The sequence below is a fragment of the Clinocottus analis genome, unplaced genomic scaffold, assembly GCF_023055335.1.
Source record: "Clinocottus analis isolate CAN_PGR_092001 unplaced genomic scaffold, fCliAna1.0.p SCAF_9, whole genome shotgun sequence".
Taxonomy (NCBI): domain Eukaryota; kingdom Metazoa; phylum Chordata; class Actinopteri; order Perciformes; family Cottidae; genus Clinocottus; species Clinocottus analis.
In genome coordinates, this window is record NW_027176251.1 from 1996604 (window position 1) to 2018142 (window position 21539).

Here is a 21539-nt window from a genome sequence, read left to right on the forward strand (position 1 = left end):
TTTTCACAGAGGTGATGTCATAATGATATCACAGAGTGGGAGGAGCCGAGGTCTTGGGAGGAACCGGAAACCTGTCAATCAAAGCAACGCAGTGACCTCTGGTCGTTCTCTTTTCCCCGATTTATGTATTTTCTGCCTCCTCGATTCCTCTCCTTGCCTCCTCGCTCCTAGTTTAATAAATAAAACGTCCTCAGGGAATGAGGGATTGCTTTCTGTTTTGGATCAAAACAAAGGCACAAGTACTGGAAGTATGCGTAATATTGTGAGTATCAGGCAATGACTAAAAAAAAAGACATATATTCAATAACATAATTAAAGTGACTGTTATATCAAACAATGTCAAGTCAGTTGGATTTACAGAAATAATTTAAAAAAAAACACAAAAAATGCTTTAGGGTTACAAGGAAGTGGAACGTCTACTGATTCCGCCAGATTTGAAACCATATCTCTCTGACGTATTATCGCAAAGATGATAATATTTATAAAACGTCGATGTCTGAGTGGCACGGCGCCGTGCCACTCGACTCAGGCCGGTTAAAAATGCACAAAGTGTAAAGAGTCAATAAATGGGAATATAATTATTAACACGAGTAATGCCAGTTTATTGTCATTGTTTTCAAATTGACATTTATAATAATAAATTCTGTAATTCTTTCTTTTTACAGAATATGTCATAAAAAGATAAAAGTGACATACTAGTAGTAGTAATCATAATATAATTACATAAAGTTTATTATTTACATTATTGTATTTATATTAAGTAATGTTTTTTGAAGATATACAAAATGTAACAATTAGCATGTCATGATTTTATAAAGTGTCTTTTTTCACAATAATTGCACATTTTGTTCTCATTTTCTTGTTGTTGTCTTTATTTAAATAAATAAAAGCAGCTGAGATGAAATGTAATTGAGTGGCATGTTAAGAACATTTTGATCCATGAATTAAAAAATAAACGTTTGTTGTCTGTGTTTCTATTGGTTGACTGTTGTCTGTGTTTCTATTGGTTAAGCGTGTGTTGTCTGTGTTTCTATTGGTTGAATGTTGTCTGTGTTTCTATTGGTTGACTGTTGTCTGTGTTTCTATTGGTTAAGCGTGTGTTGTCTGTGTTTCTATTGGTTGAATGTTGTCTGTGTTTCTATTTGTTGACTGTTGTCTGTGTTTCTATTGGTTAGCTGTGTGTTGTCTGTATTTCTATTGGTTGACTGTGTGTTGTCTGTGTTTCTATTGGTTGACTGTTGTCTGTGTTTCTATTGGTTAGCTGTGTGTTGTCTGTGTTTCTATTGGTTGACCGTGTACATCCCAGTCCGGTTCTTCATGGGCTTGTCCATCTCCGCCTGTAAGACATGCAGCACAGCGTTAAACCAGTTCCAGTTTCTGAAGGTTAGTTACTGGGGAGTTAGTAAGAGTTAGTTAGTTATTTAGTGAGTAACAGTTACTGTGGTGTTATTACAGATTAGTTAGTTCGTACCAGTTACTGAGGTGTTATTAATGGTTAGTTATTAATGGTCCGCCTGTAAGACATGCAGCACAGCCTTAAACCAGTTACTAACTGTTACTGAGGTGTTATTTAGGGTTAGTTATGTAATTAGTACCAGTTACTGAGGTGTTATTAAAGGTTAGTTATGTAGTTACTAACCGTTACTGAGGTGTTATTCAGGGTCAGTTAGTTAGTAACAGTTACTGAGGTGTTATTAAGGGTTAGTTAGTGCATTAGTAACAGTGAACTCTAATGTCACTAACACCTTTTATAAGGATATTCAAATATCATAAAGCTTTTGAATTGCTGTGCATAGCCGCCAATTTTTCAATAAAACTTGGAGTGAGATTCTGTCGACGGACAGCTGTGTAGCGGGAGGGCGTGACTTAAGACCAACATGAGAAGAGCTCTGATACCTTAGTCTCTCTGTAAAAACTTGTCTCCAGTACTAAGTACAAAGCAATATCCATTGCCTCCACTGGTGGCAGGCAATCCGCGTCTAACTGCTCAACTTGAATAAAAGGATCGATTGCAACCGCTGAAATCTTTCTTTGGTAAGGCAGAAGGAAATGAGGTTGCAGGGCTCTTGCATAATCAGACAGCGGACACGCTAGGTCAACTTCTTCTGACATTTAATAAGTGGACCCCAAGATGTCACAATTGAGCCACGCGAGACGCTGATGTCACGTGACTACGCCCCATAGTTGTAATGAAACAGGGAAGTAATGCAATATTTCTAAGCTGTGAACAGGTTAAGAAAAAATAAAAAAGTAAATTGCTATCGTTGAGTCAATACCCGCCCACATTGTGTCCGTTCAGTTGTCAAAGCGATAATCACGCTGCAGATATTATTTCTCTTTGTTTCCTGTGTAAATGTTGACCTTGACTGATTAAACACAAACAAGTTTATAACTGTGACAATGAGTCAACACACACCCTTCGATATTAAACGTACGTCACCTCGTGTCCAGGACCCGAGACATGTAAAGCAGGGCCACGGTCATGTTTTTAATGGTAAGGGTTTATGCTCGTAGTGGTTTATCCTTCTGGTTCTGTACCAGTAAGACACAATGTGGCTGCGTTAATGGGAATGGACCAGACAGATGATATGTCTCAGGACTCACATCACCGCAGACAAAGATACAACCAACACACACTCTGCCCTGTTTGTGTGTGTTTGTGTGTCTGAGTGTGTGTGTGTGTGTGTTACCATATCTTATGGGGACAAAAATTTGATTAGAGGACGTTAGTGACCTGCCTTTGTAAGGACATTCGGGAAGCGTCCCTGTTAGTACATTAGGGAAGTGTCCTTGTGAGGACAATAGTGAAGTGTCCTTGTGAGGACGTTAGTGACCTGCCCTTGTAAGGACATTCGGGAAGTGTCCTTGTGAGGACATTTGGGACATGTCCTCACAGAGGTGTGTATCCAGAGACTCCTGACTCACGTATTTCATCCCGTTGGTCCCGTCGAAGCGCGTGTGCGTGGTGTACAGAGGGATGTTGCTCTGATTGTCGTTGGGATGGAAGTTGTCGTGACGCCCCTGAAAGCAGCAGCACCACAGCAGCTGGAGAGGGGAGCAGAAGACTGGGCATATTAGCTCTGTATGTTTATGATCATAGGTCTTCTTCACAACCAACATATTTAGCAGAGCACAAAGTTCTGTTCTCAAAGTCAACAAGCGATCTAGTTAAAATTATTCATAATAACAGAGATTATGATTTTGTGACATAAACAAATGGCCCGCCCGACTCACCAGTCCGATGAGCAGCAGGATTATCAGCAGCAGAATCACAGCAGCCAGGACCAGCAGAGCGATCCCCCATCCTGGGACGCCATCGCCGCTGGCCGGGACTGGAGTTGGTGCAGTAGTGTTACTGGTGCTGCTGGCACTGGACTGGGTGACATTGAAACCAGTCGTGATGGATCCATTTGTTGCCGGTGTGATTTTACCGATGGTGCTGGCACTGGACTGGGTGACATTGGAACCAGTCGTGATGGATCCATTTGTTGCCGGTGTGATTTTACCGATGGTGCTGGCACTGGACTGGGTGACATTGAAACCAGTCGTGATGGATCCATTTGTTGCCGGTGTGATTTTACCGATGGTGCTGGCACTGGACTGGGTGACATTGGAACCAGTCGTGATGGATCCATTTGTTGCCGGTGTGATTTTACCGATGGTGCTGGCACTGGACTGGGTGACATTGGAACCAGTCGTGATGGATCCATTTGTTACCGGTGTGATTGTACCGATGGTGCTGGCACTGGACTGGGTGACATTGGAACCAGTCGTGATGGATCCATTTGTTGCTGGTGTGATTGTACCGATGGTGCTGGCACTGGACTGGGTGACATTGGAACCAGTCGTGATGGATCCATTTGTTGCCGGTGTGATTTTACCGATGGTGCTGGCACTGGACTGGGTGACATTGGAACCAGTCGTGATGGATCCATTTGTTGCCGGTGTGATTTTACCGATGGTGCTGGCACTGGACTGGGTGACATTGGAACCAGTCGTGATGGATCCATTTGTTACCGGTGTGATTGTACCGATGGTGCTGGCACTGGACTGGGTGACATTGGAACCAGTCGTGATGGATCCATTTGTTACCGGTGTTATTGTACCGATGGTGCTGGCACTGGACTGGGTGACATTGGAAACAGTCGTGATGGATCCATTTGTTACCGGTGTGATTGTACCAATGGTGCTGGCACTAGACTGCGTCACATTGGAAACAGTCGTGATGGATCCATTTGTTACCGGTGTGATTGTACCGATGGTGCTGGCACTGGACTGGGTGACATTGGAACCAGTCGTGATGGATCCATTTGTTACCGGTGTGATTGTACCAATGGTGCTGGCACTAGACTGCGTGACATTGGAACCAGTCGTGATGGATCCATTTGTTGCCGGTGTGATTTTACCGATGGTGCTGGCACTGGACTGGGTGACATTGGAACCAGTCGTGATGGATCCATTTGTTACCGGTGTGATTTTACCGATGGTGCTGGCACTGGACTGGGTGACATTGGAACCAGTCGTGATGGATCCATTTGTTACCGGTGTGATTGTACCAATGGTGCTGGCACTGGACTGGGTGACATTGGAACCAGTCGTGATGGAGCCATTTGTTGCCGGTGTGATTTTACCGATGGTGCTGGCACTAGACTGGGTGACATTGGAACCAGTCGTGATGGATCCATTTGTTACCGGTGTGATTGTACCGATGGTGCTGGCACTGGACTGGGTGACTTTGGAACCAGTCTTGGAGGATCCATTTGTTGCCGGAGTGATTGTACTGGTGGTGCTGGGAGTGGACTTGGTGGTTGAAGAGATGGCAACAGTCCTAGTAGAAGACTCTAAAGACAACAAGAAAAAAAATTAGCATCCATGTGTTGTTCAGATTTATTAGAATTTAGGGTCAGCTTTAACACATGAAGCATAGACTTCTATACAACCACTGGAGTCACCCCCTGGTGGTAGGGAGAGAGAATGCAGCTTTAACACATGAAGCATAGACTTCTATACAACCAGTGGAGTCGCCCCCTGGTTGTAAGGAGAGAGAATGCAGCTTTAACACATGAAGCATAGACTTAGAGACGGGGCTACAGCGTGATTGACAGGTCCGGTGTGGGACTTGTCTGTGTTTTTGTCTTTTTACTTTAACCCATTCAGGGCGTTTTCACTTCATCAAAGTTAACTGTCACATTTTATGCCCTAAAAATGTTAATTTCAGTGTCACTCTCGTCTCACTTCTGGTTTCAAAATACAAGATGGAATTCACCATGCGACCGTACGGAAAGGAGAAAGTTCAGATAAGAACAAACAAAAAATCCTCTCTGACCATAATTACAGAATATAACTTTAATTATTTAGCAACATTATGTTCATGTGATCCAACAACATTCATTATTCAGACTTTTCTTCCCAAGTCACTGAACATGTGAAGAATCATCTACTTTCAGTCCGTATGTTGGAACTTCACATCCATCAACTACTTTTCCAGGAGACACTTTGTAGAATGAACAATCTGTCAGTTAATCTACAAACCAATCGGTAAGATTAATAAATAGTACAAGGAACAATAACTTCCTGTTTTGAAAACAGGTCTAGTTTCTCTCTGATCGCTTTACTTTGAGCTTCAATGGAACAAACAAGTATCAAAGAGTTAAAACAATATAGGGTCAGGTGAGCTGAGAGTGTTTTTTATTTATTTATTTTTACCTGAGGAGACGGCGACGGCGGCGACGATCAAGAGCGCGAGCAGCGTCTCCATCTTTCTGCAGGAAGCTCCCAAACCGTTTGTGACAAAGATCTCAGTGTGAGTGCCTTCTGGAGTTTGTTTCCATCCAGAGAAAGAGTCCTTTATACACCTCACCTGCACACAGGTGGAGGAGGGAGAGGAGAAGGAGGGGCCTGGCACACAGAGCAAAACCAGAGCTCAACTCTGTGCTCACAGTTTACCATATTAATCATTTTTATTATGATTTAGTATTAAGTTTCTTGAATAAATACCTGAACAGATTTAACTGGTTTGTTTGTCCTTTGATGCCGAGAACTGAACCCTCCACACATTTCTGTCACATTTAGAGGACATGAAGGGGGAGGAGACAAGAGGAGACAGTAAGGGGGAGAACCAGCACGGCTCACTGTGATTAGTTAAGCGACACCTGTCCGTCACAGGTAACCCCCGCCTCCTGTCGTAACACCCTTGAGGGTGCTGGGTGTTCGCAGGCTTCTCTCTGGCGGCAGTGATGTCACCAAGTCCTGGAGTCCACGGTGACATCACTGCCGCCAGAGAGAAACACTGCCGCTTAGGTTATGCTCTTCTTCACCTCAAATATCCCTTCAGTGGGAAGAAAACATGTTATAGTATGTCGAAAAAAGACTCCTGGAGGATCAAAGCTTGATACCTGTCACTCCTCATGCATCCAATAAAGGTATATTCAAGACACTAGGTTATCTAGATATCTATACATCCAATAAAGGTATATTCAAGACTTCAACTCATCTAGATCTCCTCTGTGATGTGTACATTAAAATACTTAGAATGGATTATTGTTTTGGGGTATTTCAGGTATGCATGGAATGAATTACAGCAGAGTCACTCTGGGCACATTTACACACAGATCAAATGTTTGGTTTAACAAATGAGCAAGAACAAAGGATTTGATTTGTGGCCTGTCGAGAAGGGTATCCATTTGAACAGCTGAAGGAAAGAAGATGCTTTGCATGAGTTGGTTTCTAGAGGATACTGTGACTAAGAATAAAAGTTATTATTACACTGTATACTATGGAACTGAATAACACATTCCTTTAAGGTAACAATTGTGTTAGCAAAACACAGGAGGACAGAGTGAGGACTTCAGGTACCAGCAAAACCTAAGCCAAAGAGCGACTCCGCCCCTGTGGGGTTTTTAGCCAATCGCATGCTGTAGAAATGAACCAATGAGAGACGAATGAGCCCAAAATGCTGGGATGTTAAAACAGATTGCAGCTTCCTGTTTAAGGTCTTCTAAGCCGAAGAAAGACAGGAGCAGTCTGTGGAGAGAGACAGCTGAAATGTTGTTCAGTACCACCATTTGAAATTTAATTAAAACCGTTTATTGTAACTCATCAAATTCTGGACTTCTCTTCACACGATCATCCAAAGATTTGTGACGACTCTGTCCACATTCACAGAGTTACAAAGAGTCAGTGAAGATAGTCGACTAGGGTACTGTAACGAGGGACGAGTATCCGTAGGGTTGTCTCAATCGTCCTCTCATTGATTCTGCTGATCAATACTCTCATGATCGTGATGTTGATTTCAATCTTTCAGATGTAACTCAGATGGAGATCAGAAGCTCCAGAGAGGGAACCTTTAAAAGAGGTGAAGCAGTCACTCTGACCTGCAACACAACGTGCTCCTTCCACCAACTGGAGGTCACCTGGTTCAGGGATTGCCACGCCCTCACATTCACTGGCCCCGCCCTCCACCTCGGCTCTCTGAGCGCAGGGGATTCTGGGAACTACACCTGTGGCTTGAAGAACAACATCGTGACACGCTCCACACCTCATAGTGTGTTAGTGGAGGAAGAAGAAGATGAAGGTCTGTTCCTCTGTTCACTTTGCCACCAAACAAGGATCCTAGTTGACGTCATATTGACTTTTATTTTGGCGGTACAGGCAGAGATTACTTTTACAACCTTGAAATAAAAACATGTGTAACTTCATGTCGGGCAATGCGGATCTGTGATGAAGAGCTTGAGAAGCGATAGAAACAAAACTAACATCAGAATCCAGAAGACTTGTAACACAATGAGAGTTTCTTCCTGATGTTCTCTTACTTCCATTTCTGCTTCACAGGAAGCAAACGTTTGGACTCCCTGCTGGTTGTTCCTCTGGTTCTCTTCTCTCTGCTCACGCTGCTCATCATCATAGTGGCATCCATGGTCATCCACAAGTAAGATACACTCTCTGGTTCTACACCTTTAATCACACCATCACTCTCTGGTTCTACACCTTTAATCACACCATCACTCTCTGGTTCTCCACCTTTAATCACACCATCACTCTCTGGTTCTACACCTTTAATCACACCATCACTCTCTGGTTCTACACCTTCAATCACACCATCACTCTCTGGTTCTACACCTTTAATCACATCATCACTCTCTGGTTCTACACCTTTAATCACACCATCACTCTCTGGTTCTACACCTTTAATCACACCATCACTCTCTGGTTCTACACCTTTAATCACACCATCACTCTCTGGTTCTACACCTTTAATCACACCATCACCATTTCATTTCCTCTGAACTGTTTCTGTGTTCAGGACATGTGTTTGAAGAAAGAGAACTGACGACGCCTCAGAGGTGAGACACCGACCTCTTCATCACTGCTCTCCATCATTTCCTGTCAGAACATGATGATGAAGAGCAGATGGTTTCTTCTCTTCATCTAGAAACAGAGCATCACTCATATCTTCATTAGAACTTTTCATGTATTTATAGTAGTTCATGAGTTCATAATTCATAAGTGTAAATATTACGTGTTTGTGTTGTTTGTCATTGTGATGAAGTATTTTAGCTTTACATTGTTTTATTATTATTATGATTATAATTATGATTATAATTCTCACAGATTAAATATCTTCAGCCAGTAGAGACTTCCTGTGAGCTTTCCTCCAGCGCCCCCCTCTGGACACACGGGAGACTGCAGACACGCATATATATATATATATGTATATATATATATATATATATATATATATATATATATATATATATATATATATATATATATATATATATATATATATATATATGATATTAATATATGTGTGATATAAATATATATATATATATATATATATATATACATGTGATATTAATATGGAGATATGTGTAATTCTTCACGTCTTAGTTTAATTAATAAACGTTTTCTTTCAGCAGATTATTTAAAAACAATAAACTCAATGAGACTATGACGTCATGATTTTTTTCACCTGAACGGAGGTTCATGAACACAATGCAGCGCGTGTTATTTGTTTGTTTGTTTACAAAATAAACATGTTGTTGGGAGGAGAAACTTTTGTTTGCAGAGTTTTTATTTTTGAGACATTTGAAGAGTTAAAACGTTTTCAATGTTACTGAAGGAAAGTACTTCTAAAGTACTACTGCAATACTACTAAAGTACTCCTGAAGTACTGCAAAATTACTACTGAAGTACGACTGAAATATCACTAAAGTACTACTAAAGTACTCATAGTAATAAATAATATCATTATTCATGTGTTCATGTCATATTGCAGCTGCAGCTCATTTTATTTAATTTTATGTAATATAAATACTCTTAAGTACAAGTACCTCATAGAATAAAGCTCCCGGTGTGCGCGTGCATACGTGCGTGTGTGCGCGCGTGCAGTGGGAGGACTCAGGTCTCCGGTATAAAGTGAGTTCACAGCGGAGTCTCCAGCAGTTCAGGAGTTTTACCCTGAAGACTGAAGCTGCGACATGACGACGAAGGTAAGAGGATCGATCACGTGACCAGGTGACCACATGATCACGTGATTACAGAATTACATGATGATCAATAAAGTGAAGTCGTTCTGAGAACAGAAGCGGAGCCGCATGGTGCGTTCAGGGACAGTTTAATTTCAAAATAAATACTGATATGAAGTTTATGTTGTATCTAAATGCAGAAGTACTCAGATTACTACTAGAACTGTGTATAAATACAAGTAAAAGTATTGTTTAATGACGTTATTGATATTAGTTTATTAATAATCTGAATCTGCAAAGAGATGAAGCTGTCAGTGGAAAGTACTAGATCTTATTTGAGATGTAGTGAAGTATAATTTCTCAATTGAAATACTCTTACCTCAAAATTGTACTAAAGTACAGTACTTGAGTTCTACCTCTCTACAAGGAATCATATTTAATAAGTGAACTTAAGCATATAATGCATTCAACAGCAGAGTGACGTGTCCCAGTAGTTAAACTGGTCCCAGTTCACTTCACGCCTTCAGCAAACAATCCTGCTCAGAACAGGATTAGCATGAAGCTAAACACACGCTCTTATTTTGAAAGGTCAACAGAGACCACTTGAGGACAAACACATGTTTTATGTCAATTTATATTTACTGAAATACTGAAATGACCTTTAATAAAGATGATAAATACTTAGTTGTGCTCACGTGCTTGCAGCTAACGGTGCTAGAAAATAGCAGTGCACACTACAGTAACAGTGCTAGAAGCTAACGGTTCACACTACGGTAACAGTGCTAGAAGCTAACGGTGCACACTACAGTAACTGTGCTAGAAGCTAACGGTGCACACTATGGTAACTGTGCTAGAAGCTAACGGTGCACACTACGGTAACAGTGCTAGAAGCTAACGGTGCACAGTACGGTGGTTTCAGATATAAAAAAAACACATTCACCACACCACAACTCCTCGCACTTTACCCTGAACGGCGTCTGAAGCTTTGAGGGCGAGAACCATAAATGTATTTTATATTTTAACACTAATGAATAGGAAAACTGTCAGTGAGCCGAGTGTACCTGCAGGATAATCACATAAAACATAGCATCACTAAACCAGACCAATGCGCACACACAGAATGAGCAGCAGGACAGAAGCCGTTCCTGAAGGCATGTTTGAATTTTTGTTTGTTTCTTTTGTGCGTGTGTGTGATGGACGAGCTTTCCACAAGTTTGTTGAATTCACAGAAAATGTTTGTGATGAGGCTCTTCGACTCAGAAGGCCGGCGGTCTGAGAGCCGACTGGTTTCTGTTGGAGTGTCTGAGCCGCCGCCCTGTTGCGCAAGGCCAGCGAGTCCTCAGAGGTGTGATGTCACTCGGCTGTTGAACCGCTCACGTCTTCTTAAACAGCCTGAGGCTGCCGGGGCCCCTCACGTCCGAGGCTCTTTTCCTCTTCTCTCTTTGTCTCAGACTTTAAGAGAAAAACTGACCTTGTCTAGTTTCATCTGTTGTGTGCTGGGACAAGGTTTGGGATCCGAGGGTTCGGTCATAGTTTTGCACGTTCAGGGGCCAAACATGAGGCTCTAGGGGCCAAACGTGAGGCTCCCGGGGCCAAACGTGAGGCTCTAGGGGCCAAACGTGAGGCTCTAGGAGCCAAACGTGAAGCTCTCGGGGCCCTGAAGCACGTTATGGGGATTCGTTGCCACATTTCTGGATGATGGAACATTTCTTTTGACAGTGTTTTGGGTTTCTGGGCTTCATACCAAAAGCAGAATGTGGAATGAAGATAAATTAATGAAAGATGTAATTTCTGTTTTTCCATTCTCAGTCTCATTTTCATCATTTTAATGAAAGTAGTGACAGACAACAGTTCTACTAAAAAAAAACATAATACAACATTTGGTTTTAAACATTTATTTATATGTTTCTACCGTTTTATTCATATATTTCACAGGTGAATTTAACGAGAGGTAACTGAAGTGAAATGCTGCATGAAGGTTTGCGTCGACTGGTTTGAAGTGAATGAACATGTCATGTGACGTCTCTCGTTGGTTTGGGGACTGAAGTTTGGAAGCCTCGAGTTTTGTATTTTGGTCGTGGCCATCTTGGTTTTTACCACAGAGCATGCTCACTGGCGTTATGTTTTGCCCCACTCCCCCGGTCTCTTTGTCCTGGATATGAACAAATGAAATAACTGTGGATTTACCTGATGATTAAAATAACAGATATGCAAAACATTTGTCAATTCCCCTTAAAACAAAAGACAGACGTCTCTTTCTCTTCGCGGCGTTGCGCTCGGAGCAGGAAGTTGTTCCAGCACGAGCATGTGAAACGGGTTCAGGCCTCCTGACCTTCATGTAGATGATTAACTGCAACTTCACACCAGAGGAGAGCAAACAAGAACTCCGACTTCTGATTGGCTGAGAGTGCAAAGACCCTGTGTTGACATAATGAGTCACTCTGCAGTTAAAAACAAAAAAACCCCGCCTTAAAACCGTAAGGATAATCATGCTCATGAAATAATACCTCATCACTCAGTACTTACCTTGTATTAATACTTTCTGCTACTAAATACTACCTCACCTAATGCATCAATGGTAATACAATGATATCATATACACTCTTATATAATAATACTTATACATGTGCTACCACTGCTGTTGTATTAATACTCTTACTGAAGAAGAACTGATGATCTCATCCTGGAAACTTCTCACCATTTTAGTAAAAGTTCAGTTGGTTCCTTGAGAGCTTTTCTTTCCTTCTAATTATTGTGTTCTTGTCTCAGCTCTCAGATCTGGAGGTGGCCATCAACTCGCTGGTCACAGAGTTCCACGAAGCCGCAGACAACGGACCGACCATGAACGCCACGCAGTTCCAGAACATGATCTCCAAACAGCTGCCGGGCTTTGCCAAGGTTGATCAATAACCACGAATCAATATTTAATAACCACACTCCACGTCTAAGTCTTCTTTATTTTATAATATCACCATGTAGACTTCCATCCGCAGGGACAAGAATCAGGGGCAGGTATTATCCTCCATAGGGCTCAGCCTTAGAGATAGATGGCAGATGAGTTTCCTCTGTAGGGAATCAGTTTGACTCTGTTAACGGTTTCTGCTGACTTTCTGTTTCCTGTCTGCAGCACGTGGAGACAGAGGAGGGTCTGGCTCAGGTCCTGGACCAGATGGGGGTGGAGGCGGGTCAGAGCATCTCCTTCCAGAACTTCTGGACTCTGATCAACAAAGAGGCCCTCCAGCTGTTTAATTCCACCCACAAGGAGAAGAACGTCAGCTGTGGCTGCTACCTAATGTGATTCACCTGAGACCACCTGAGTCCACCGGATCCACCGGAGTCCACCTGAGACCACAGGCACACCTGAGACAGGTCCCACTACACTGGCGCTGGCCACAGGCGGCGCTGCAGGACATTGAGGAAGACCAAGAGAAGAAGAGTCCAAAGATAGTTTGTGGAACAGATGAGTCACTACCTTCAATCTGCTGAACCCGTTGATCTGAAAGTACGGAAAAACAAATCTGATAATCAGGAAATAAAAATAATAAATGAATGAATCAATGTGTGGAATCATTAATGATCTGAGAAAGAAGTAAATTACATTAAGACAGTATAATATAAAAATAAAGAAACTGGAATCTGAAATACGGCCACCAAGTGCTGCCGCAGCCTGACATTAAAAATTAAAAAAAAAGAAAAATTCACAAGTCCGAACTTGGAAAGACACATCGATGCAACGACACAAAGACGCAATGACACAAAGACAAAAAAAAACGCAATGACAAAAAGATGCAACGATGCAAAGACGCAATGACACAAAAGGCGCAACGACGTAACAATGCAACGACACAAAAGTTTAGGACTAGTCTAAACCAGATGTGGTTTAGAACATCACAATACAATCAACTCTTAACTGGTAGGTTTGCAATAGATGCTTTCCCACGCACATATGTATATATGCAATGTGTACATATGTGCCTGGGAAAGTATCTATTGTGTGTGCGTGCGTGTGTGTGTGTATATATATATATATATATATATATATATATATATATATATATATATATATATATATATATATATATATATATACACACACACACACTACCAATAAAGTATCGATAGTATATACATACATACATACATACATGCATGCATGCATACAAGAGCAAGTCGTACAATAAGAAACAAGTAATAAATAAAAGTAAACAGTAATAGCAGTAAACATAATTCACAATAGCACTCTTCAATCACACACACATACATACATACATATATACACACACACACACACACACACACACACACACACACACACACACACACACACACACACACACACACATTTAATAACGTAACATAGTGACCATACTGTATTTGTACAAAACAGAAGTATAAATATGAGTTTTACTGCTGTGTTTTATTGTGAAAAGCCTACCGGAAGTCGGCTAGGCTCGGCCTTGTGGCTGCTAAACTAGTGTGTCTTTGTGTGTGTCTGCGTGTGTGTCTGTGTGGGTGTGTGAGAACGAGAGAGAGAGAGAGAGAGCGTTTGTCAGTCCGGGTGTCCGCAGGTTCCGCACCCGGTCAGACCGCCACGCGACCCGAGCGAGCGGAACTCTGGACCAATAACGGACATTTTGGGTTTTTCTTCTTCTGCAGCCTTTATTTTGGTGTGCGTGTTTGTGGGGGCAAAGTCTCGCGAGAACAGAGGAGTCACAGGATCGAACGGTGAGCCGACGTTTTACGTGTTCAGTACAAACTAAACTGATGGACTCTGTCGCACCAACATGACGTCACACTCGTATTAATATTACTTCACAGTTCCGTTGTTGATCCGATCAATAATGTTTAATCAAGAAAGATGTTTTTTTCCATTTCTGCTACTACCATTTCCCCATTGTGCGCATGCGCACGCAACGTGCTCGTTGTTGCTACAACAACAAGTTACACTTACACACTGTAGATATTGCTTTGCTCAATGGCGTCTCACCTGTCTGTCTCTCTCTCTCCTCACCTGTCTGTCTCTCAGGACAGACTAGTCTCTTTATCATGGATCCAGCAGCAGAAATCCGGCAGCAGGTAAAACAAACTAACATTCAACACCAACCAGGAAGTCTAGATTCTGGAGTGCAGTAATTTCTTATGTAGAAGTACCTGTTGCTGACTCCTCCCCTCAGGGCTGCAGCTGTGGCTCCGCCTCCACCAGGTGGTGTCTGGACTGTGATGAAGCTCTGTGTGACATCTGCCTGATGGCTCACCGCAGAGTGACGGTAACCAGATCACACCGGATCCTGAACCAGCCAAATGCAGGTCAGACCTATTGATCAGACCTCTAGCTATTGATCAGGCCTCTGGCTATTGATCAGACCAGAGTAGTCTCCCCTTGGTGGTCAGGAAAGAGAATGCAGCTTTAACACATGAAGCATAGACTTCTATACAACCAGAGGAGTCGCCCCCTGGTGGTCAGGAGAGAGAATGCAATTTTAACACATGAAGCGTAGACAGGCCTCTGAAATGATCTCTTGTTTTCTTTGTCTTCAGGAGACGTCTCAACTCCTCCTGTCAAGTTCTGTAGACTTCACCCGTCTGAGCCGCTCAAACTCTACTGCTTCACCTGTAACAAGCTCACCTGTAGAGACTGTCAGCTCGCGGCTCACATGAACCACAGGTGTGTCACAAAGACCATATATATATATATATGAGAGATAAGATAATCCTTCATTAGTGGGGAAAAGGATTACAGCAGCAAGAGAAAGTCGTACAATAAGGAACAAGTAATAAATAAAAATAAACAGTAATAGCAGTAAACATAATCCACAATAGCACTCTTCAATCAATACGATCATTATTCACACTGCTTCTATCACCACGGTCCTCCTCTCCCTCCTCCTCTTCCTCCTCTCAGGTATCAGTTTGTAAAGGAGGCGCTGGCCGCTGTGAAGAAGCAGCTGCAGCAGGGGGTTCAGCCAATCACAGTGCAGAGAGACACAATGAGGCGGAACTTGCTGGACATGAAGACCAGGTAGAATACCGACCAATGAGACAAGTCCATTAAGAGGAGGATTGATCCATGAATGAATCATCCTGATCATCTTCTTCTTCCTCTTCCTCCTCTTTCTCTTCCTCAGGCTGCAGGACATCTCTGAAAGTCGTAGTAATCTTCAGTCTGAGCTTCATCAGTCGTTCAGCTTCATCACGGATCATCTGATGAAGAGGAAGGAGGAGTTCTTAAAGCAGGCAGAGGTAGACTGTTGTTGCTCTTCTATCGTTGTTCTTCTTCTTCTCTCAGTTCCTCATCAGTTTTTACAGGATGCTCTTTAGATTTCTCCCTTCACTTCCTGTCCTCCATTTGTTCCTCGCTCTCCTAATTGATATCCTCTGATTGCCTGTTATTGATCTGTTATAGATGTGTTATTGATGTGTTAATGATCTGTGATAGATGTGTTAAACATCTGTGACGTGTTTCCTCTTTACCTGTGACGTGGGGTTTCTGAGCAGGAGGTGAGTTTGTTGGAGTCCGAGCGGATTAAGATGAAGATGAAGAAGACGATACAGCTGTGGAAGAACCAACTGTTGATGACTAACCTTATCGAAAAAGCCCAAAACAGCAACGACCTGTCGACCCTGGTGACCTACGCTGCTCAGGTGAGACGGCGGTGTTTAGTTTTTAAAGAAATGAGGGATGTGAACCTTTTTTATGGATAATTTACGGAGCGCTCGTTCTCGTGTGTTCCCTGTCGGCAGGTCAACCGTCAGCTGAAGGAATGTCCGGATCTGGATGTGTCTCCGCCTCTGGTCATGTCTAACCTGAAGGTCGTCACGGACCGGACGACTTTGGAGGCCGTTCTGCGCTTTGGTGAGTCGACTTTTGGTCCACTGTGTAAGATGAGCTGCGTCACATCAGCCAGAAGGGTTCCAGGAGAAACCATTAAGATATAGAAGGGTTCGAGATTAAACCATTGGGATATAAAAGGTTCTAGATGAAACCATTGAGATCTAAAAGGGTTATTAGATGAAACCATTGTGATATAAAGGGTTATTGATGAAATCATTGGGATATAAAGGGTTTTTGATGAAATCATTGGAATATAAAGGGTTCTCGATGAAATCATTGGTATATAAAGGGTAAATTCTATACCATTGGGATATCGAAGGGTTTTAGATGGAACCATTGGGATATAAACAGGTTGTGTCGATATGAGGACTCATGTTTAACATCACGTTATGTTTCTGATTGGTTCTAAACAACCAGATGTTGATGTTTATGTTTACAGGTATGCTTGAGGTCAAATGGATCCCGTTCTCCGTCTCACAAACCACCAATCGGCAACCTTCAACCGCCTCTTCCTCTTCCACCCCCGCCGCCTTTCTCCCCACCGACAGACCACAGCCCCAAACCAGGACCACCGCTCACTCCCCTGTTACAGTCGGCTGTTCCGCTACTACCTCGAATTCTCCGTCCAGTAAGTTGCGTCTTTCTCCTTCCCCCTCCAACGTTTGTCCAAGCACCTCCACCTGCGGGACCGTTCCTCAGAACGGGAACATCGGCAACGAAGACTCATCTGGCCCAGTCAACCATGCAAAACATTTGTCGAAGCTAGAAACTCCTTCTCCAGTGAACCTCTCCCTCTCATCAGATCCGTCTCCGGTCCTCAAACCGGTCGAGCCCTCACTGGCTGTGAACAAACCGACCGCCGCCCAGAACCAGAACAAGTCCAGCACTGCCCTGCCGCACGACATTCAGACCACGTCCTGCTTTACCCTTTTGTCAGTTACGCCTCCGTTTCCCAAGCTGCTCACTAAGATTTCACCTGAAAACACCTGGCCGAGAAACCAGAAGAGCCTGATGGGAGATATCAGCCCTGAGGCGCTTCCAGGTACAACCGATGGAAAGAAGAGGAAACTGAACCCGGACTACGGCGGACCGAGTGGCCCGGCGCCACGTCAACCCCTGAAGGGTGTCTGCTTCGCCACAACCAGCAGCCCTCCATCCTCCGAGCAGCGCCTCACACCCAATATCGGCCATCCTTCTTATTCTCCGAAAGACCAGCAGCAGAACCCTGTGGTCAGGGCGGTGGCCGACTCCGCCTGCGATCGCAGCCTCCAGCCGGTCGCAGCGAGGCGGCCGGAACCCGCAGAGAACGAACCGACATCCACTGTGTCTGAAGAACCTGCACCAGCAGGGGAACCTGAACTTGTACCTTTCGTACCATCGGATACAGAACCTAAAAATGTACCTGAAGTATCGGTTTCAAAACCGTGTTCTGTGATTGGACACCCACACTATATTCTGAGCCAATGGCAGCCCAGAGTGTCTCTGTTCAGGCTCCCCGTAACTCCGCCCCATCCTGGACGTCCCAACCCTCGGTTCGTTCTGGTTCCCGGTGAGGCCGAAGATGAGATTTACCTGAAGGAGATGAGAGAAGACACTGAGGTAAAGTAGTTCATGTCGAGGGGAGGGCGGCGCTCAGAGGGTTTTAAACAACAAACTTTATCAAAGAAGTTAAACTTTTTCATGAATGATGTCATAATAACATAAGTTATTCAGTACGAGATGTGTTCTAGTCCCTCTGGTTTCACAGAGGAGCAGGGCTTTATATTATAGAGAATAAATATGAGTGTTACAGCTCACTAGTATTAGCATCCTAGTGGATAATACAGGTAACACTTCTGGTTCCAAAAGAACTTGATGTATGTTTCTGTTTACTTTGGTCCATATCTCAGAAACAACTGGTGGGACTTTCTTCGAATTAAGCACAAACGTCCACCTGGATTTAACGATGGGCCAGTTATATTTTCTTTTCCTTATGTGGTTCTCACAGGACGCTGCAAACGTGTGAAGATCTTATAGAACAGAATGCATGGGTGCAGAATAAACTAGACAACAGGACTTAAAGGAGTTCAAATGCAACACATTTATGCAGCAGAACCATCAGGTACAATAGGAACACATCGTACTGATCAATATATACACGATTGATTTCCTGCTTCACTTGTTTGTATAATCTACAAGTAAATCATAAAAGTACTCCTTTATAGCAGTGAGAGTACTTATACAGTCGTGTTCTCAGACTTCTCAATAATCTGTTCTTGGAAAGCAGTGCGCTCTTATTTTAACATAGACTTAACGCGGGTGGAGTTTATTGTGCTAATCATTGACTCCAGTTATTTGTGGCGTGTGTCTCAGCCTCCCAGCATGCACTGGGGCAGTAGTGCTACTGATGACCAGGCAGCATTTCAGTCATCTACTTGTTCCACTCTGCCGCCACAGCCCCAAGCAGGTGAGGATGATGACATCATCACTGAGCTGCCCTCGTCTCCGGACTCCCCCATGACTCTGGTGACGGTGTCCTGCTCCGCCTGCCGGGCGCCCAACGGCTCCATCATCTGCTCCTTCTGTGGCCGAGGGTTCCACCGGCACTGCCACGAGCCTCCTGTGGGCCCCGCCATCCAGTGAGTGTCAACCACTGATAAGCTGTTAACCATCTGTTCATCATCACACCTGGTCCTTCCCTCCTGTCCTCTTTCTAGATGAAACCATTGTGATCTAGAAGGGTTCTAGATGAAACCATTGGAATATAAAGGGGTTATGGATGAAAGCATTCAGATATACAAGGGTTATAGATGAAACTATTGAGATATAAAGGGTTTAACCTTTTAAATCAACCAAAGAAGAACCAACGGGAAGTTTTTCATATCTCGTCTCATATCAGGATATTGATGTAATATCTAGTTAAAGACATCCTCTCCAGACAGTTCACATTAAAGCTGACCTGAAAGCCGAATGTGAAGCAGAGGTTCAGACTGAAGGGTCAGACCAATCCCAGTGTGGCGTTTCCTTCAGGTCCGAGTGGATCTGCTCTCTGTGTCAGGACCTGCTTGACCCCTCAGACCCCTTCAGCTCCGACAGACCACCACGACCTCCGAGTCCCTGCCTCAGCCTGCAGGACCAGAGGGTGAGAGTCCTTGATATGTATATTTTTATGTATATATTACATCCAGCGTTCTACATACTGTGACGTCGTTGTTCTGGCGAAGTTAAAGTTAGCTTTGTGTTGTGAACCTCAGCGCTGTGAGCGGCTGCTGCTGCAGATGAAGGTGGAAGGATGCGAGCACCTGCCTCAGGTCAGTTCCTCCCGTCAATACACACATGAATGAATCTAACTATGGTAATGTTTTAGTAACAATGTAACTATGTTAATGTGTTAGTAACAATTTAACTACGGTAACGTGTCAGTATTCACAGTGTGGTATTGCAGCACAGTATCATTACTAGCAGGTTGAGCTGTAATAGAGGCTCACTGATGAAGATGAGGGTGTTAATGATGATGATGATGTCATCCTGTCTCCAGTCTCAGCTGTCCGTGATGTCAGAGCGTCTGTCTCTGCGCCGCTCTCCGACTTATAAAAGCGCTGCAGAGTTTATGTCCGACGCCTGGAGTCTGTTTCCTGATGCTGCGCAGGTAAAGATCACTAACGCACTGCATTATGGGATGTCCACTTTCTCCAGGGTTCTGTTTCGTAATTAAAGAAAGCACTTCATCACATTGGTGCAAAAAAAAAAGTTCCTCTATAACACCGGTCCCCCAACCCCCGGGCTGCGGCCCGGTACCAGTCCGCGGGTCGGTACCAACCGACCTGCGGACTGGTACCGGGCCGCAGCCAGAAAGACCAGAAAGAATGAATGAATTTTTTTTTTAAGTTAAAAAAAAACATTTTTTTTAAAGAAAAAAAACAAGTCGGGAAAATGTTTTATTTTGAAAAAGGACCGGATACATCCATCTTTGCGTCTGAGCTTCTTGACATACATTACCCCAAAAACTGCTGCTACTGCTTCAACTCTGCCGGTACTCTGGTCTAAAATCAAGGCAGAATATCCTGAGATCGCCAAAAAAGCTCTGAAAACCTGCCTCTAATTCAAACATCTTGTCTTTGTGAAGCATATTTATTACATCATATTTATTACACAAAGCGTGAAGGCCGGTCCCTGAAAATATTGTCTGACACAAAACCGGTCCGTGGCCCAAAAAAGGTTGGGGACCGTTGCTCTATGACATGAGGTCATGTGACCTGGCTGAGTTCCTCTATGCTAACGTTAGCTTTTACTTTACACTTCAAACATCATGACAGTTCATCATGGAGGAATATCTTGATGAATCATAAACAGATGAACGTTGTTTTTGTTTCATCCTGATCACCTGATTGGTCGCTTAGCCTCCTCTCCGTTTCCAGGGTGACGACGTTCTGAACCGACTGAAGGAGAACCTCCAGAGCGGCTTAGCCTCAGAAAACATGGCGCCGAGCAGCAGAATCACCGTTGAAGGAAAAGCCGCGGCCGCACCGCTGTTCAGCTCCAGCACGTCCGATGGACTGAAGGTCACCGAGGGCCCTCAGGGGCCACAGGAGTCAGAGGTCAAACCGAAGGACCAGCAAGGGCCCACCACTAGAGGGTCCAACATGAAGAAGGCGAGGAAGCGGCTGAAGGACCTTCTGGATCAGATGCAACCCCCCCGGTCCAAGAGGACAAAAACGAGCAACGCAGAGCACAACACGCCAGCCGGGCATTCTGGGAACTGAAGTTTCAAAGATGTGAATCCCATCCAGTGAAGCTGGTCTACTCGACTCTTAATGTGGATTTCATGAATAGTTTTGTATTGAACTTTATTCATAAAGATTTACTATTTTTTGTAATAAACAACTTTCTAAATAATTTTTAAAAGATTTTCATTTTTTACGAGGTAACCACATTAGTTTGTGATAAACATGTTTTTAGTTGAGTTTATTTAACTTGTTTTCAACTCTTACAATATTCGAGTTAGACTGTAATATAACCGTCAGACGGTTGTTATGTTACAGACGGACTCTAATAGTCAGAGTGGAACATAACAATAGTCTGACTAACTGTTGTTAAAACTGTTAAAACGATTAGCTTATGCAGAAATTAAAAACATTTAAAGTGAAGCTGCAGAGTCCAAAAGCTTTATTACGTTGTCGCAAACAAAAACACAAATGTTAGAATATATTAGAATATGTATATATATATATTAGTTAAATGTTTGACTTTAATCTAAA

General features: G+C 43.3%; 3 protein-coding genes across 4 annotated transcripts; 2 read left to right on the plus strand and 1 right to left on the minus strand.

Annotated features, from left to right (window-relative positions):
* Nucleotides 1-863: 863 nt before the first annotated feature.
* On the minus strand, nt 864-5758 carry LOC137781122 (uncharacterized). Its single transcript, XM_068569705.1, has 4 exons — nt 5707-5758; nt 3235-4841; nt 2926-3045; nt 864-1337 (listed from the first exon to the last, which is right to left on the minus strand). Exons 1-4 carry the CDS (start codon nt 5756-5758, stop codon nt 1281-1283), a joined length of 1836 nt encoding a protein of 611 aa, XP_068425806.1. The 3' UTR covers nt 864-1280.
* A 3626-nt stretch (nt 5759-9384) lies between these two features.
* s100v1 (S100 calcium binding protein V1) lies at nt 9385-12993 on the plus strand. Its single transcript, XM_068570829.1, has 3 exons — nt 9385-9494; nt 12240-12368; nt 12598-12993. The coding sequence occupies exons 1-3, from the start codon at nt 9483-9485 to the stop codon at nt 12766-12768; spliced, it is 312 nt and encodes a 103-aa protein (XP_068426930.1). The 5' UTR covers nt 9385-9482; the 3' UTR covers nt 12769-12993.
* A 917-nt stretch (nt 12994-13910) lies between these two features.
* Nucleotides 13911-21184, plus strand: trim33l (tripartite motif containing 33, like). 2 transcript variants are annotated; one of them, XM_068570828.1, is made up of 14 exons: nt 13911-14195; nt 14497-14546; nt 14645-14777; nt 15009-15135; nt 15373-15489; nt 15596-15710; nt 15966-16112; nt 16212-16323; nt 16742-17901; nt 18739-18920; nt 19312-19423; nt 19536-19592; nt 19820-19930; nt 20700-21184. In XM_068570828.1, exons 2-14 carry the CDS (start codon nt 14517-14519, stop codon nt 21042-21044), a joined length of 2748 nt encoding a protein of 915 aa, XP_068426929.1. In that variant the 5' UTR covers nt 13911-14195; nt 14497-14516; the 3' UTR covers nt 21045-21184. The 2 variants fall into 2 exon arrangements, with proteins under 2 accessions (XP_068426929.1, XP_068426928.1); XM_068570827.1 differs by lacking the exon at nt 13911-14195 and having other exon boundaries at nt 14270-14546.
* Nucleotides 21185-21539: the final 355 nt, after the last annotated feature.